At 48.7% G+C, this 18272-nt stretch overlaps 1 protein-coding gene across 1 annotated transcript in view; it reads left to right on the plus strand.

Moving 5' to 3' along the window:
* The window catches only part of GATAD2A (GATA zinc finger domain containing 2A), a 102415-nt gene that overhangs the window by 23761 nt on the left and 60382 nt on the right, over positions 1 to 18272 (plus strand). The window contains exon 2 of the mRNA XM_007461091.1: positions 15749 to 15836. Coding sequence (XP_007461153.1) covers positions 15822 to 15836 — 15 coding nt within the window. The 5' untranslated portion in view covers positions 15749 to 15821. The remainder of the gene's footprint in view (positions 1 to 15748; positions 15837 to 18272) is intronic.

An 18272-nucleotide genomic window follows, 5' to 3' on the forward strand; every position in this document is an offset into this window, starting at 1 on the left:
CCCCGGCGCCACCAGGGAAGCCCTTTTTTTTTTTTTTTTTTTTTGATGTGGACCATTTTTAAAGTCTGTATTCGATTTGTTACAATATTTCTTCTGTTTTATGTTTTGGTTTTTTGGCGGGGAGGTATGTGGGATCTTAGCTCCCTGACCAGGGATCGAACCCACACCCCCTGCATTGGAAGGCAAAGTCCAACCACTGGGCCACCAGGGAAGTCCCGGTAATCAGCATTTTCTAGATTCTGAGAATTTTCCAGCTTGAGGTTTTGGACACTTTTCCAAACAGACCTAGGGCGATTAAGACACTTCTCTGAAACATCACATGAATTTTTCCAACAGCTGCGGCTTCCTAGTTTGAGAATGTTTCCCCGTTTCATGCATTGCTCAAATGTTTCCGAATCCTGACTCTTCTTGTAGAGTTCAGGGGAGAAGACAGGTGGGTGTCTTACCCAATGACAATACTGGTTTTGAGAGTAGGGAGAGGGGTTGTGGACACAGGAAGTAAAGGGGCCGTGGGGACCTGGCACTTGGAAAAAAAATGACTTGAGTCTGAGAGTGACATCTGCTTGATGATGACCAAGACACCATCAGGGTCCTGATTTTGAGGTCATGGGTGGGAGTGAGGAATCAGGTGAGTTGGGTGAGGGCAGCAGCCTGGTGCCTCATATGCAGAGCTGGGAGGGCCAGCACATGCCCTGGCCACCACCCACCTTAGGAAGCGTTCCCACAGGGCCTGGGCTGTCCCCCAGCTCCATGTCCCTTGGCCATGTGTCTTCTGCTGTCCTTGCACTCTCCTTGCTGTCTGTGGCCAGAGGACCTGTCTCCTTCCCACTGGTCTGTGTCTGCTCTGTTCCCTACCTCATGTGTGAGTGCTGTGCTGTTCTGATGGAAGGAAAGAAGATAATTCTGCACATCTGTTCCTTGCCGGGGACCCCTGGTCTGCTCTGTGGAGTGCTAAGACTGGTTGGCTTGTGTGTACATCTCACACAATGGAAAAGAAGATGAAGAGGTCTTAGTTTATGACCTAGGCTGGCAGTGTTTGTTTTTTTTTCCCTTAGTTTTTTGCTGAGCCCCGCAGCGTGAGGGATCTTCATTTCCAACCAGCATCAAACCCGCGCCCCCGACAGTGGAAGTGCAGAGTCTTAACCACTGGACTACCAGGGAAGTCCCTGGTAGTGTTGATCAAGTCCTTTAAACCCCTTCCCTTGGCTTGTATGTACCCTAGCAGGTAGGGGCTCAGAAATACGTGCTTCGTCAACCTCTGAGGGTTTTAGTGCCTTTTGCAGAAGGTGAAGATGCACACGAGTTATTGAATTTGCTGTATGGTCCATGGAATGAGGGTTTGCACAACAAGGCTCATTCCTCCAGGAGGTTTCTAGCAATTCAATAAAGGGTTAAGTTAGTGTGCTCTTGTAAGAGGGAATCGAGGGTGTGCTGATCTTTGCTTTAGGAAGTTTTCCCGTAGCCTTGGGAAGGATCCAGCCTTAGGATGGCCTTAAGAGTCCGACTGCCCTCGAAGGTGTGGTGGTTCAGATTTGAGCCTGGGTCTGGGAGATGGCTGACCTGCATCTGGATCCCCATTTAACTTCTTAATCCTGTGACCCTGGCCAATCACCTTGACTTATCTTAGCCTCTGTTTTTTTCACCTGTCGAGTGTGGGCATCAATGGCAGTCCCCTGTGTGAAGTGTGGGTGACAGTGACAGTCTCCCAGTGTGAAGTGTGGTTAGTGTTGGTAGTACCTCATTCTGTGGTTATGAGGATTAAATGAAATCAGGTATGTAAAGTACTGGCACCACGCCTGGCACCAAATAAAGAATTTAATAATCATTATCCACTGTTGCACTTTTCTTTTCCTCTTTAGTAACAAAATCTCTTGTCAACGTGTTAAAGGTGATTCTTTGGATGTTCCTGCCTTTGTCAGCAGTGAGCTTTTTTTTTCTGTAGCAGTTTGAATCTGTGTGCCCAGTGGTAGCTTTCTCAGTGGAGAGTCAGGCCCTCCCCTTTCTGTGCCACCAAAGTCCTATGAACACTGATGAGTCCTGGACCATGGGGGACAGTGGAGCCCCCACTCTAGCAGTAGTGTGACTGGGGTCTTGGGGACAGACCTGCAATGCCTGGGGCTCAGGCTGGATCTTGGTGCTGGATGGTTAGGTAGGACCTAGGTCTGTGTGAGGTGGCTGGTGACAGAGCATGGCAGTGGGGTAGGCCTCGGAGGAGGACAGAGGGTCCCTGCAAGGCTGGCCCAGTAAAGGTGATGTGAGTGAACACCCCTACCCTTGCCCCTGTGGCACTATTCCTCCTCTCTCCTCCTCGCCCCTTTTGGTCTGGGAGGGCTGGTGGCCTGGGACTCGAGGCGACTTCCCAGGGGATTTCTTGCTTTGGGTTGGGTTGTATTGGCAGGACTGTGCTTTGAGAACATTGGAATGAGGTGGACTTTGTGGGCTACTTGGGAGCCTGACCCTACTTAGGACAGTGTTTCTCTGGAACGTGTGGTCTGCGTTCTCCACAACTGACAGCTTAGAAGTATACCTTTGCCTGGAAGATAAAGTGTGTGCTGGCCTTGTGTGTGCCCATGTGGTGGCCTGTATATATTGGTTTCGTGTGCACCCTTGTGTGTGCGTGTGCACATGTGCTTATGCATGTGTGTGATGGCTCTATATGTGCTTGTGAGTGTGTGTATGTGTGCAAATGGAGGAAAGACATTTCAGTCCGTGTTGGACATGGGCTTCGTGTGGCAGAGTCCTGCCTTTTGTGGGGTCTCCGGCCCACTCTGGGGTGAGTCTCAGGTAGAGACAAAGTCCCACTGAGGGCACAGCCCACAGGTTTCTTTGGGCTTCTTATTTTAAGTCAGAGATTCACATGACATTCGCATTGTACCTCATAGCACATCAGGTTTAGTACTAAAATCTGCTACCAGCAAGGAAATCTCCAACTTGCAGCGGAAGCCAAAACAAAGCGTATTTCAAAATTCTGGTGTCCTCGCTGTTGCACCCCAGGAAGTAGGCCTTTCACTCTTCTAAAGCTTTGGTAGGGCCCGGGGATTTGGTCTTTGCTGCCTCTCTCCTCCAGGAGCGGGCTTCTCTATGTGTCTGACTCTCTAGCACGGTTTCCTTTCCCGCTTGCCCCCTAGATGATGGCTCTTCGGCTGAGTCAAGCAGAACTCTTCCCAGCCAGCAAGGCCTTGTGTCTGCCCAGCACCTCTTCTCCCCAGTGGCCCTTCTGTGAGGATAGAGTGATGGGAAGTGCCTATGCAAGGTGCTGGGAAGCTCTGATGGCCTAGAGAAGCCTGGTGTAGCCCACCCTTCCCTCTTCCCTACCTCCTCTGAGACATTGGGAAGGCTCTGCTTCTTCCATCTTGGGCTCATTTTACCTTATAAGGGCTGGGGGCAGTGAGGACAGTTTGATGTTCTCTGAAACACCCTCCCTGAGGAGCCCCTCTGTTCCTGACCTCCTCTGATCATACTTTTATCGTTGGGTACATTGTCAGGAAGATGTGGTGTCTGTTCATGTCATTTCTCAATTTGTTCTTTTCTTTTTTTAAAAAAAAAAAATTTATTTATTTATTTGGCTGCACCGGGTCTTAGTTGAGGCACATGGGATCTTCGTCGCGGCATGCAGGATCTTTTTTTAGTTGGGGCATGCGAACTCTTAGTTGCGGCATGTGGTATCTAGTTCCCTGACTAGGGATAGAACCTGGGCCCCCTACATTGGGAGCATGGAGTCTTAGCCACTGAATCACCATGGAAGTCCCTCTTAATTTGTTCTTAATTGGCTTATGTAGTGTAAGCCACAATTTACTGATAAATGTTGCCATCGTTGTAGTTTCTTCCTTGGAACTTTGCAGCATTTTAATCACTCATGCAGTTTCTGTGATCCTTGTGATACATCATCAGAGTTTGTGGCAATGATGAAGTGTCTGGGGCTGGGAACTGGCTTGTTGGCCTGGACCTTGCCATGAGGCCTCGGGGCTCCTGGGCTGAACACGTGGCCTCAGTCACGGCCATCAGTGCTGTGATGTGGTTGTTGGATGGCTCCAGCCACGTGTCAGAAGTTACTAGATAGTTTTGACTGTTTGACCTGGTTCCTGACAGATAGAGAAACTGAATTCTGCCTCTTAGGAAAGCTTGGTTGCTCAGATGGTTGTAGCTTGTTTTGTATTTGAAGACCCAGCATCAGACTGGATTTCCAGAATTCTACCAAGGCCACCCTTCTGTCCAAAACTCAGCTAGGGGGCATCTGGAGGTTTGTGTGTGAACGATGCTGACCTTGCCGCCTGCCTGGGTACTCACTAGCTGCTCTGAATTTGGATCTAGGCGGAGCCTTTGGTGTCCTGGAAAGTACCACCTTACATAGACCTCAGTCACTTGTTCTCAGTCTCCTGTTGCCTGCCTGGAGGATGGGACCCTTCATGAGGATCAAGGTGGCAGAGGCCAACTGAGGCTCCAGGTCCGTCCAGCAGTAGTGGGACAGCTGGTGGGTGCTTTCCTTGGTAGTGAGCAGACAGTAGCCCTGCCTCCCAGGAAGCGCCCAAGTGCCACAGGGGCCCTTCTGGGCAGGGGTGAGGGGGTGGGGGAGTAGGGGAGTGTGTTTTAGAGGTGAAAACTGGAGGTCCTCTCCTGGACTGTGTGGTCTGCCCAGTTTACATTTCTTTTTTTTTTTTTAATTAATTAATTTTATTTTGGGCTATGTTGGGTCTTCGATGCTGCACACGGGCTTTCTGTAGTTGCGGCGAGCGAGGGCTACTCGTGGGATTCTCATTGCAGTGGTTTCTCTTGTTGTGGAGCATGGGGTCTAGGCACGTGGGCTTCAGTAGTTGTGGCACTCAGGCTCAGTAGTTGTGGTTCGCAGGCTCAGTAGTTGTGGCACACGGACTTAGTTGCTCCTCGGCATGTGGGATCTTCCCGGACCAGGGCTCGAACCCATGTCCCCTGCATTGGCAGGCAGATTCTTAACCACTGCACTACCAGAGAAGTCCCCCCAGTTTACATTTCTTTGGTGATATTTCTGCCATCCTACCTGCTGCTACCTGACCAAAATAGTCTTATCTTGGACCTTACAGGGATAAGCTTTGTGAACTACTTTTAGATTTTGTTTGGATATTCTTAACCACTACCAGAGAAGTCCCCCCAGTTTACATTTCTTTGGTGATATTTCTGCCATCCTACCTGCTGCTACCTGACCAAAATAGTCTTATCTTGGACCTTACAGGGATAAGCTTTGTGAACTACTTTTAGATTTTGTTTGGATTTCAAGACCATGAAGTTTTTTCCTTTAGGCCCAGGTAGGTCTTCATTTATATACAGTGGGGCCAGCACAGAACACTGCTCCCTCCGTGCTCTTGAACAGGTTTTCCCTTCTCTATTCCAGTTCTGGAAAGTGAGATACCGGTTCTTAAACTTGTGGGGAGCACCTGCCCTAGTACCAGCTTGCGCCAGATTGCTGCTTGTTCACCAAGACTGCCTGTTTGAAGATGGCCGGTGAGGAAGTATAAACTCTGGGCTCAGCCTATGGCCTTCATGTTGCTCCTCAGAGAGACTTGGGGTGATGTGCAGGTCTTTGCCCTGTCCATGAATATGTAGGTCATGGTTGGTGCCCGTGTCATCACAGAGTTGGGGTCTGTCTTTACGGTATGGAGAAGGTGCTCAGCTGGTGGCTTTGCTTCTGCTTTCTCAGCACACACAGGCCCACGGCCACAGGACCTGGGTTGAGGCAGCACATGGCGCCTGTGGCCAGGGCCGGGACCCCTCAGAGGCAGTGGAGGACACCTAGTCCTCCACTTGGTGAAAGAAGGATTCTTGCTTTTCCAGGAGATTGTGTGATAAATAAGGTGTTGCTTCTTTAAAAACAAACTCAAGAAAACTTGCCACAAGAATGGAATGGCTGGAGGTTTTATTTCTTGACATGAAAATAAATACTGATACAGCTGGCTGACATGCTGTGTGACGTGGAGGCCACCTGGATGGTGCCTTCTTGGCAGTGAGGCCCGCTGCTTTGGGAACCTCCTGTTCAGGCCACCTGCTGTGATGGAGATCTTCTGTGGTTGGGGCTTTTTGTGATCCTCACTCTCAAATTTGTCTGTTCCGAGTGGTCCTGGAGACTCAGTTACCTCCTCAGCCTCCCCCTTGTTAGTCGTCCCAGGAGGACACTATATTTTGCAGTCACAGGCCACACAGGGACATGTCCGTTTGGAAAGGAGACTGCCTGCTTGCCCAAGCCAAACTAGGTGGGGAACCCCAGAAAATCATTTTTGCCCTTCTTATTCTGGAGCAGTTAACTGAAGTGATAATAGAGGTGCTATGGTCATTTCTATCTGAAATTATTGGTAATGAACCAAATGTCCTCCTCCTGTTGGAGTTGGGTACCTCATGTGGGGTCATTTGGTGTCACTGTTTTCCCACATAGCATCCATGGACTTGACCAGTGTGGTGACTGACTCCCCTGGGCCTGGCTTTGTGTCAGCCTCACAAGATAAGTGGGTTTGGTACTCAGACCTTGAGGAGGGGACGCAGTGTTTTCCTCTTCAGTGACATTGATTGCTGAGTGCACTGTTGGGGCTAGTTGTCTGCGTCTCTGTTGTCTTGAGTTTGACTTGAGTTTGACGTGTCTGGACCTCAGGGCTCACACCGCCAGTGGGCCTGCATAAGGGTTTCTGAGTCTGGCTCTGGTGCTCCAAGGAATATGTTTGGGTTGTGCTGTGATATCTCTGGCTTCCACATATAGGAAAGGATTGTGCCCAAGATGAGTTAGTTATCTTTATCATTCATCTGACAGGGATTTCTTGACTCCCTTGGTTCATGGCTGTGAGATGGGGCTGGAATAGGTGTGTCCTGGGGAGACAGAGTGCTCTGGGAGGCAAGAACTGGGGTGATGAGACTTGGCGTACTTGAAGTCCATCTGAGGTATAACATTAGATGGTGCTTTCATCTCACTATTGTAAGGCTTTCCGGTATCTTTTTGTGCAATTTATTTGGGGAGTGGAGGAAAGGACTGGTTGATAGTAGGACATGTCAGGGACATGGCTGGTTTGGGAAACAGGGTTCTAGAGCCATGCTTTTTGGCTGTGGGTGTACCAGACCCATGGGCCTTGTTCTGTACACACTAAGGCCTCGAAAGGTTAAAATGATTTGTTGTTCTACCTCAAAGAGACATTGTGCTGAGTGAAATACGCCAGACAGAAAAGGACAAATACTGCATGATTCTATTTATATGAGGCACCTAGAGTAGTCAAATTCATAGAGACAGAAAGTAGGATGGTGGTTGCCTGGATGGGCATGGGAGGGAGGGAAAAATGGGTAGTTAGTGGGTAGTTAGTTAATGGGGACAGAGTTTCAGTTTTGCAAGGTGAAAAAGTTCTGGAGATGGATGATGGTGATGGCTGTACAACAGTGTGAATGTACTTAATGGCACTGAACTGTACACTTAAAAATGACTAAGACCAAAAAAATGATTGACAGTAAATTTTATGTTATGTGTATTTTAGCACAGTTAAAAAAAGAAAAAAAGAAAAAAACCCAGAACCTTTCTGAATTCAGAAATAGCCTGCATCCTTATGAGAGCATGCATGCATTTTTTAAAATAAATTTATTTATTTATTTATTTATTTATGGCTGCATTGGGTCTTCGTTGCTGCACGCGGGCTTCTCATTGCGGTGGCTTCTCTTGTTGTGGAGCACGGGCTCTAGACACGTGGGCTGCACTAGTTGTGTCATGCAGGCTCAGCAGTTGTGGCTCGCGGGCTCTAGAGCGCAGGCTCAGTGGTTGTGGTGCATGGGTTTAGTTGCTCTGCGGCATGTGGGATCCTCCCTGACCAGGGATCGAACCCGTGTCCCCTGCATTGGCAGGTGGACCCCCAAGTACTGCGCCACCAGGGAAGCCTGGCAGGTGGATTCTTAACCACTGCACCACCAGGGAAGCCTAGAGCATGCATTTCTATCCTCCAAGAGTTAGCTTAGGGAGAAATGAACAGAGACACTCACGTTTTGGTGGTCTACCTTATGCCAGATACTAGGGGCTTTAAAAAAAAAGATACGTGGTTCTAGAAGGCTCATGGTAACATCATCTTGGGAGCGTGATTCCGTGGGTGTTCTTTGGTCCCTAGAGCAGTGGGGCCTGGATGCACTTCCTCCCCTCAGTAGAGTCACACAGAACTGGAGTCTTTAGGAGATGTAGGAGGACAGTCCAGGAACATTTGAGATCTTCTCTCCTCCAGTGCTCAGCACAGAGATTGAAGGTGTTCCTTGGTTTTCTGTGGCTCTTTGTTAGAGAATTCCCTTAGTGTGGCAATTATTGGTGTGTATGCACAGAAGGGGAGACTCTAGTTCGTAGTTGCTCGTTACTAACACAGAAGTTATTTCCTCTTTTGTTCTTGTGACGTTTTCTTCAAGGTATCCTTTAATATCATAATGCCCTAATGCTAGATATTTCAGACACCTACCAAAGTCTCAGACTTGTCTAGATGTGAACATTTGATCCCTGGGCTTTTTAAATTTTTATTTTATTTTATTCATTTATTTTGTTTTATTTTACTTATTTATTATTATTTTTGGCTGTATTGGGTCAGTTGCGGCATGTGGGATCTTTGATGAGGCATGCAGGATATTTCGTTGCGGTACACGTGCTTCTCTCTAGTTGTGGCGTGAGGGTTTTGTCTTCTCTCGTTGTTGTGTGCTGGCTCCAGAGTGCGTTGGATCTATAGTTTGAGGCATGCGGGCTCTGTTGTTGAGGTGCACGAGCTCAGCAGTTGTGGCGCGCAGGCTTAGTTGCCCTGTGGCCTGTGGGATCTTAGTTCCCTGACCAGGGATCAAACCCGCGTTCCCTGCATTGGAGGGCGGATTCTTTACCACTGAGCCACCAGGGAAGTTCCTGATCCCTGGGCATTTTAAGCATGGGGGTTTATCTGAAGTTCTGAACTGCCGAGTGGACTGCCTGGGTAACTGCTAGGGAACGAGGGTGGAAACACTGAAAGGAACCTTATTATAAGGAATCAAAATATTTTGAGGAACAACATTAATCATAGTCAAAGTAAGAACTAGTTGCTTCTCTTTGAGAGCCTGCCTGGAGCCAGGGCCTGCCACTTGGTCCTCAGGATGGTCTTGAGTCCTAAGGGGCTAGGTGGGCTCCCAGGGGCACAGTTGGATTTGGCCCCAGGGTGGCCCCAGGGTTTAATTGTCAGGAGGGTGGTGGCTGAGCAGCTGGCTGTATGATTTCATCAGTAGGATTCTGTTCATTATCATCAGGATGGTCTGGTAGTGTGAAAGGGAGGGATGCTCAGAAGAAAGGAGGGTCATGCTGGAGTCAAGTCTTCGAGAGGGCAGGGCCTTCTGTTGGAAGGATTGTTGATGGGTTTTTTAGGGAGGGATATGGAATCTTGGCAATAGAAATGGGGAGGGGAGTGCAGGGTGTGGGTGAATGGGTGCTGGGGTAGGTCACACTTCTCAGTGGTGATAGGGGAGGCCCTTCCAGACACAAGGCCATTGAGGCCTATGGGAATCTCCAGGCACCTTTCTCCAAACAGCCATGTGAGGCAGTTGGGGAGAGCTCCCCCCACCCCAAGAAGCTCTGGGCTCCTCAGGGGCTGTGGCGATGCTGTGGCCTTGCCTGTCTCCATATTGTTTCTTCCTGATGTTATTTTTATATTGTTATGTTTTTGCATCAAGTTGGTGGTGAAAACATAGTGGTTGAGTATTTATAACTCACAGAGGATGCCATTTTCTCATTTCTTCTTCATGCCTCCTTGGGCCTTGGATAAGGAGATGAGCAAGCGCCCTTTCCCTTGTGGAGTGTAGAGCGTTTGGGGGAGAGAACCTAGTGGGATGCTTGATGTCAGATGTCAAGATCAGCCGTGCCACGTGATGGGTCTGTAGCCCTTGGGGATGGAAGCGTGGAGAGGGTGCCTGAGTAACACATGTTTTGAGTTTGAAAGGTGAGTGGGGGGAAGGAAGGACTTTCATGGCAGTGAGAACAGCATGTGCAAAGGCCCAGTCGTGGAGGAAGGCAGATATGGTGGGTAAGATGAATCGAAACAAGGCCTGTGTGGTTGGAGCCAGGAGCATGGGGTGTGTACACATACTATGTGCGTGCCAGATGACTTCATAGGGTCACCTGCGCCTAAACAGTCAGGGCCTTAAAGGCTGTGGTGAGGTGTTGGGGGTGTTGGGGGTTTTTAACGAGCTCTAGGAACAGCTGCATTGGCATAGTGTGGGGAGTGGACAGTCTGTCTCTTGGTGAGGCCGTGGTTACTGTGGCTGAGGGAGGAGAGTCAGGGGCAGACGGGGGTCTGGAGGGGGCACATACTGGTTGTTACCCTGGTAGATGCTTTGGCTTGACAGTGGAGACTGGCCAGCTCTGGTTGCCAAGGATAGGCTTGTGCAGCTGGCCTCACTGTCGGCTCCTTGGCTCTCATGGGGTTGGTTCTTTGCCTTTCTAGTCTGCCTAGTCATGCTCTCCCTCACTGTGTGGGGATATAGGGTTAATGAGGCTCTTTGCCTTGGGGAGAGCAGGTACTGCTTGGTCCCCTGGGGCTGACGTGGAGCTGAAGCACCGCCTTGCTGTGCCTCTGCCTTGACTTCTTGTCTCAGGCATGCTGCTCTGCCTGAGTCATCTCTGTCCCTTTAATGCTTAGCAGAGCCTGTTAGGGCCATGGTTCCCTCCTGCTCTCAAGGATCAGGTAGTCAGTATTTTCCGCCGTTACTGTCTTTGTCGTTACTACTCAGCTCTGCCCTGTAGGCGAAAGCAGCTGGAGACAGTGCAAACTTGAGTGGGCGTGGCTGTGTCCCAGGAAAGCCATTCGCCAGAACAGGCCCAGGCAGTAGTTTGCCGACCCTTGGATTAGGGAATTGACTCTGACCCAAGTTAATCTTTCCCTAACCAGCCAGCGCATGTTGGAGCAGTGTGACCTCTGGGCTTCCTTGAGATGATCCACTGTTGCCCTGCCTCAGTTTCTCCCTTTCTCATAGAGCTAGCTGGGGACTTCCTCTCCTTGACAGTTAGCAGTACAGTTGCTAAGACTGTTGGCAGAGAGGGTCTGGGTGGGGTGCTCATTTTGTGTGGAACAAGTGGACTTTGTGGACCTAGGGGTAGGAGAAGGTGAATAGTATTATTGCTGGGTTTCATCTTGGAGGTTTTTTGGCTTAATATGTTCCCGGGATTGGATTAGAGCCAGAGTGGTAAAACACTGGGCAAGTGTTTGGTGAGTGCAGACGGTGGTAGGAGGAGATCAGAGGTGTGCAGCTTCCATAGGGCCAGGCCTCGGAAGGGATAATGGGGCCCTCTGGGGGGCACCTTGGAGAGCCCAGGCTTCCCCATCAGGTGCCCATGGCCTCTGAGAGCTGTCCCTGGGCTGGCCATGGGCATTGCAGCTGGAGCGTCTCTAAGGAACTGGAGCTCCCTAGACAGCAGCCAGTGTCTGGCCGGGGGCTCCTCTCCTCAAGTTAAAAGGGAGCGGACCTCTCTTGCCTGAGCTGGAGAGGGTGAAGTGGCAACAGTGGACTTTTGTTGCTCAAAGTGCAGTGACTTGATTTCATGTAAATCACCAATCACTGCCTCCTTACCAAGTGTGATCTCCCTCAGGTTGGGAAATTGTTGTTTGGGTAGGTCGAAGATTCGGGGTGTTGTGTGTGTATGCATGTAAGTGGAGTACCCAGGTGCAGGGTCAAAGCCAAACCATAATGATTTATCAAGGGAGTGGAAGAGTCTCTTATGAGTTGGTAATTGTGTACTTAAGGGTTACTTGATACTGTTTTAAATATATGGGTTGGAAATAAAAACAGTAAAAGCTCTCTAAACCCAGCCAGTGTGGGGTAGATGGCACAGCAGCCCAAATGATACACCAGTGGAAAGTGATTACAGTTTATTTTAGAGAAATGCTCCCAATCCTGATGGTGCTAAGTGGTCTCTGCTTGGTTTCTGCTCCTTCGTGAATTTTGCTCTAATTGTATCAAGGGGTTGTTGGTGTGTGAACTCCTCAGATTGGTTCTTTCTCCCTCAGTGTTAAACCATCTCTGCTCATTCATTCTATAAATATTTATTGAGCACCGGACACTGTTGGAGGTGCTTGAAATGATATCGGGCACCAGGCAGACACCCCTTTCCTTGTGTCATTTATGTTCTTGCCGGGTGAGAAAGTCCATAGATACAATAGCTGTGTTGTGTGGAGTTTGAGGAGGGGCCAGGGCTGTGGGAGAGAAAGGGCAGGGTGAGCAGGGTGGGCCCCTTTGAGGGAGACATTTGAGCAGTGACTTGGGGGTACACGGAGGAGACAGCCATGGTGCGGGAGAGTGATGGAGGCAGAGAGCAGCTAGCACAAATGCTAGCACAAAAGCTAGCAACTACTGTTAGAACAGGCTGTGTACAGACGTTTTTGGGAAATTGTGTGAAGCTGAATATGGACTGGGCATTTGTTGACATTTAGAGATTATTGTATGGTAGTTATGTTTTCAAAGGTCATTTTCAACTTGGGATGCAAATTGAAGAATCGATTGTTAAAATTACAAAGTATCGGGGATTTTGTTGAAAACCTTGAAGAAGAACCCCAAGGTGGGAGGGTGCCTGGTGTGTTGGAGGCCAGCATGGCTGGAGGAGGGTGGACATGTCAAGAGAGGATAGGGCTTCACTCTGAGTGACTGCAGGGCCTTTGGAAGGTTTCGAGCTGAGGAATGAAAGCAGGGGGTCCAGTTTGCGGGCCTCCGTCGTATTAAGGGAGGATAGTGTGGCAAGTGGAGGTGTGAGAAGTGGTGGGACCCCAGATGTGTTTGACGGCAAAATCAGTAGGATTTCCTGGCAGACTGGATGATGGGTAGTCCTATCAAGAAGGCATCTGCAGCCAAAAGGACAAAGGGACTTTCCGGCGGTCCAGTGGTTAAGACTTCTCGCTCCCAATGCAGGGGGCACAGGTTTGATCCCTGATCGGGGAACTAAGATCCCGCATGCCTCATGGCACACACAAAATAGAAAAAAAAAAAAGGCAACTCCAGATTTTAATCTGAGCATCTTGAAAGACTGAATTTACCATGAGCTGAGGTGGGGAAAGCTGTGGTGGAGGGTGAAAGTCTGAGGTGACCTTAAAACTTCTTGTATGTTGCATACTGCCCCATGATGCACTGTATGCATTATGATAACAGATTAAGGTCACCTTCCTCGCAGGTTAACCCTTCAGGAAAATGTCCAGTGTGTCTTGTGGTCTCACGGAGTTAGGGTACTTGGATCTTTGTTGAAAATCATTTGTCCACATGTGCATGGGTATATTCTGTTCCATCTGTCTACTTGTGTGTCTTAACGTTCATATCATACTCCCTTGGCTACTGTAACTTTACATACAGTATGTCTTGAAATCAGGTTAGGTAAGTCTTCCAAATTTGTTTCTCTTTTTCAGTATTTCACTAGTCTAAGTCCTTTGCATTTCCATATAAATTTTGGAATCAGCTTGTTTTTTTCGGCAAAACATGCCGGCAGTTTTTTTTCTTAATAAATTTATTTATTTATTTATTTAATTTTTGGCTGCGTTGGGTCATCGTTGCTGCGCATGGGCTTTCTCTAGTTGTGGCGAGCGGGGGCTACTCTTTGATGTGGTGCGCAGGCTTCTCATTGTGGTGGCTTCTCTTGTTGTGGAGCACGGGCTCTAGGTGCACAGGCTTCAGTATTTGTGGCACGTGGGCTCAGCAGTTGTGGCTCGCGGCTCTAGAGCACAGGCTCAGTGGTTGTGGCACACGGGCTTAGTTGCTCCGCGGCGTGTGGGATCTTCCCGGACCAGGGCTCGAACCCGTGTCCCCTGCATTGATTGTCAGGCAGAGTCTTAACCACTGCACCACCAGGGAAGTCCCATGCTGGCGATTTTTGATTGGGGCTTTGAATCTATGAATCAATTTAGGGGAGAATTGACACCTTCTGACCCATGGAAAAGTCATATCTTTCTGTTTATTTAGGTTTTCTTTCATTTCTCTTAGCGACGTCTTACTGTAGTTTCAGCTTACAGGTCTTGCACATTTTAAAAAAAAATCAGATTTATCCTTAAGTGTTTCACGTTTATGGTAGTATTAATTGATTTTTTTTTTAAGAACTCTGAGTTTTGGTTGTTTATTGCCATTGTGTGGAAATACCACTGACTTTTGTATATTGACCTTGATCCTGAAGAGAGTGGGTGCTTGGAAAAGCCCAGGACCCCTACTTTCTGAGGCTTCCCCCTCCATGGCAGAGAGAGGCCTTGGCTTGGGAGGTAAAAGAACTCAGATAGCAACTTCCCTGGTGGTCCAGTGGGTAAGACTCTGCGCTCCCAATGCAGGGGGCCTGGGTTCGATCCCTGGTCGGGGAATTAGATCTGACATGCATGCCGCAACTAAGAGCCCGCATGCTGCAGCTAAACATGCTGCACCGAAGATCCCATGTGCTGCGACTGAGACCCGGCTCAGCCTTACTAAGTAAATATTAAAAAAAAGAGAGAGAGAGAGAACTAAGATTCATGGCATCTACTGCATTTCCCAGCCTGAATGGGGCCAAAAAGAGTGGCAGAAAGGGCCCCTCTCCCTAGGAGCTAGCCCTGGTGGTGGCTGTAGCAGCCCTGGCCCTCACTGAGGAGGATGTTGTGTGCTCCTTGGTTCCCAAAGGTCTTTGCATAGAGTTCACAGATATTTGCTTATTTTGCAAGTTCTCCTGTAGGAGTGTTTCTTGCCATCCATGAGCTGTGAATTGCTGTGAACCTAGCTTAAAAATAAAGTTTTCATATCAGAGCAAGCTCCTGGTAGTCATGTGGGTGCAAAGAATGACAACAGAGGTGATAGTGACAATATTTGGCAAGCTACAACCGACAACTGCCTGGGAGTCTGAGATTTGGCTGGTTCACTGGGTTGAATCTCAGTGCCCAGAGGCCTGGACATCTGATGTCACAAAGGAGGGGAAGTTCTGGGGCCATGCTGTCTCTGGGACCTTGGGAGAGTTCCTAAACATTCTTGAGCCTTAGTTTTCCTATCTGTGAAACAGGCAGACTCTTTCTGCCTGGGCAGTGTAAGACCTTTGGAGTTGATCCCTGGGTGAAACTTGTAGTTGCCCTATGGCGGTGAAGCCGCCTCCATGTGGGAGATGAAGTTTGTCCGTCCCTGGGCGCCTCATGCCCTCAGCTTCTTGAGGGCAAACACTGCACTGCCTGTAATGGTGGGTGGTTTCCTTGGGGTCTATGTTGGGGAGTGGGCACTGGGGAGGGGAGAGGTCACCTCTGGAAAGGGAGACCTGGGTGGCCCTGGGCAAGTTCCTGAATATCAGACATGTCAGATCCCTTATGTGTAAAATGAGGGTGATTGTGTAACTTATCCCTAAGATTGTCCTGGGGATTCAAAGAGATACTGAATTGTAGCATAGTACCTGGAACTCACTACTAAACATCTATTAAATGCTAGTATTTCTGTTTCTGCTGTTAATGTCATTACCATTATCATCAAAACCTTGAAGTGTTTTCTCTGTGTTCACTATGTTGGCTTGTGGTTGTGTACCACCTCTTGTCTCCATCCATATTGCTAAAGATGAGATCTGTAGTGTTTGAGATGTTAGTATTTATTGGTTAGTGCACCTTATTGGGTCATACATCGGAGACTGATAGAAATTGATTTCCTCAGCTTGCCCTCCCTTGGAAGGTAGCAGACACAGAGCTCTGGTTGAAATCTAGAATTTTGCAATTCCAGGGATTGGAGACATTTAAAACTTGTCTGTACATTCCAGAAATTTTCCTTGGAAACTCAGTGTTTCTTCCTCTGTTCTTTGCTTTAGGTTGGCCAGCACGTTGACGGAGTTGCCTTTTGACATAGCTCCCACCATGGCCGGCTGGTAGGACCACCGTCCCATGCCCAGAAGCCAGGTGAGTGTGTAGTATCTAGTATCTGTGGAACGGAGGCACTGACTTACCCAATAGGCCTTATTCACGTCCTTGGACATTTGAAACAGAGCACTGCTTTAAAAGCTGATGGCCACCTCCTAGAGGAGAAGGAGGAAGACCGGTACCTCTGGGATTGCACACTGGGCCATCTCCACAGGGCTGCCCAGGCCCTGCCTCCTCCAGGATGGCTGTTTGCTCTCCTGTTGCATCTCAGGGGTCGCTCGTTTGAAAAGGCCAGGCCCAAGTAGGATGAACTGTCCTCCGTGAGCATCAGGGGCAGAGGATAATCCTGGCCAAGTGACCTTTGCCCTCTGGCCATTCCTGTGATTTCCCAATGCTGACAGAAACCGTTAGAATTTATCCTTAACCACCAGTGCTTGGAGCTCATTGCCCTTACCACACCCTGTGCCTATGGGGAAACTGAGCCATCCCCTACTGCTTAGGGCTCTCGGGTGGAGACTCTGTCCAGGGCTTTCGGGACCCAGCAAGACAGAGCCCAAAACCCAGGTGGGATTTTGTCTGTTAACTATCAGGCCAGTGATGTTTTGGGCCAGGGCTGCCTACCTGGAGAAGAATGTAGGACTGAGAGACGTCTTAGAACACGGAGATAGCTTGGAGACCTCCTGGGTTGGTTAGCTGCTTCCTCTTATAGGCCAGCTGGCTGGTGACTTTCCAAGGGGTGTATGCCCTTCAAACAGTGTCACAGCTGCACAGGGTAAGAACTGGCTGCTGGGCTGAGCAAGGTATGTGACAAGGGTTGGGGGTCGGTTTGTGAGGTTTCAGCTCTTATCTGCATATAGCAAGATGATAGTATGGGCATGGTCAGGTAATCCTGGTGTCAGGAAAACATTTCCAGAATGTTTACCCAGCAAAAACAAACTTTGCTGGTATTAAAAAAAAAAAAAATTTTTTTTTAAATTGAGATAATTTGCATACCATATAATTCACTCATTTATAGTATACAGTTTAGTGATGTTTTTGTATATTCAGGAGTTGTACAAATATCACGTCTGTCTAGTTCCAGAACACTTTCATCACCTTCAAAAGAAACCCCACACCCATTAGCTCCCTTCCTCAGCCCCTGGCAACCACTAATCTACTTTCTATCTCTATGGATTTGCCTGTTCTGGACATTTCATATCAGTGGAATCACATAATATCTATGACCTTGTGTGTTTAACTTCTCATACTCAGCAAGTTTTCAGGGTTCATCCACTCTGTAGCATGAGTCAGTGCTTCATCCATTTTTGTGGCTGAGTATATTCCATCGAATGGATAGACCACATTTTGTTTATCCATTCATCTGGGATAGATTTGGGCTATTCCCACCTTTCAGTAATTATGAATAGTGCTGTGAACATTTATGTACACAGATTTGTGTGGACCTGTTTTCACTTCCTTTGGATATATACCTAGGAGTGGAATTGTTGGGTCATGAGTCTTTAATATTCTGAGGAACTGCCAGACTGTTGTTATTGTGGCTGCACCATTTTATATCCCCCCCACCCCCAGCCCTGCCCCAGGCCCCCAGAGCTCTCTGGAGACAAAAAATGACTCAAAGTCTGTGCCGGTTTCCTAGGCTAGTTGAGGATCATCGGTGTTGACAGTGCTCGTTACCTGGTGCTGGTGGCAGCATGAAGTGAGCCAGCCACCTAGAAAGTGGGTTTGGCGCTTGGTTGTCAACAGGCCCTCTTTGGACGTTAGTGTTGGAAAATCATGGTACTTTACGTCTCGACAAGGTCTTACCTGCAGCCCAGAGGGGTGAGTGATCATCCCTTATCCTATAGCCCAGAGCATTGTCTGAAGGCAGCGGGCTGGCTTAGGGTTCTCTGAGGTCCTCGGCTGGGTAACCCCACCTCTGCCGGGCCCTTTGTTAACTAGGAAGTACATAGTCCAAGCAGTAAGTACTTGCTGAGTGAATGAATGAATGAAAGAAAACTGCTCCTTTCCTATCACAGGGTCAACAAGGAAGACACAGCCAGAGCATTACAAAGCAGTTAGTTTGGGGGTTCCGGAGGGAATTTCTGGAAGCCCCCTCAGGTGTTCCCTCTGGCCCTGCCTCTCTGTACCCGGTGAGTGAAGGGGCTTGACGGGAAAGGATGGTCTGTGAATGGTTGTGGCAGATGGTGGTCAATGTCAAACAGGCAAAAACACCCTTGAGCAATATTTTTTTTTGGCTGCGGTGTGGGATCTCAGTTCCCTGACCAGGGGTTGAACCTGGACTCTTGGCAGTGAGAGCACAGAGTCATAACCCCTGGACCACCAGGAAATTCCCTGAGCAGTTATTTTTAAGAGATGTATAAATATGTCAGCTTGTGTACTTTTTGTCGTGGGTGTAAGTCAGCTCAGCAGATTGATTGATTGTTCCACTTTCAGTTGAACCATCGCCTAAAGTCAGCTGAGGCCTCCCCATTCCTG

This window comes from Lipotes vexillifer, unplaced genomic scaffold (assembly GCF_000442215.2).
Source record: "Lipotes vexillifer unplaced genomic scaffold, Lipotes_vexillifer_v1.1 scaffold469, whole genome shotgun sequence".
Taxonomy (NCBI): Eukaryota; Metazoa; Chordata; class Mammalia; order Artiodactyla; family Lipotidae; genus Lipotes; species Lipotes vexillifer.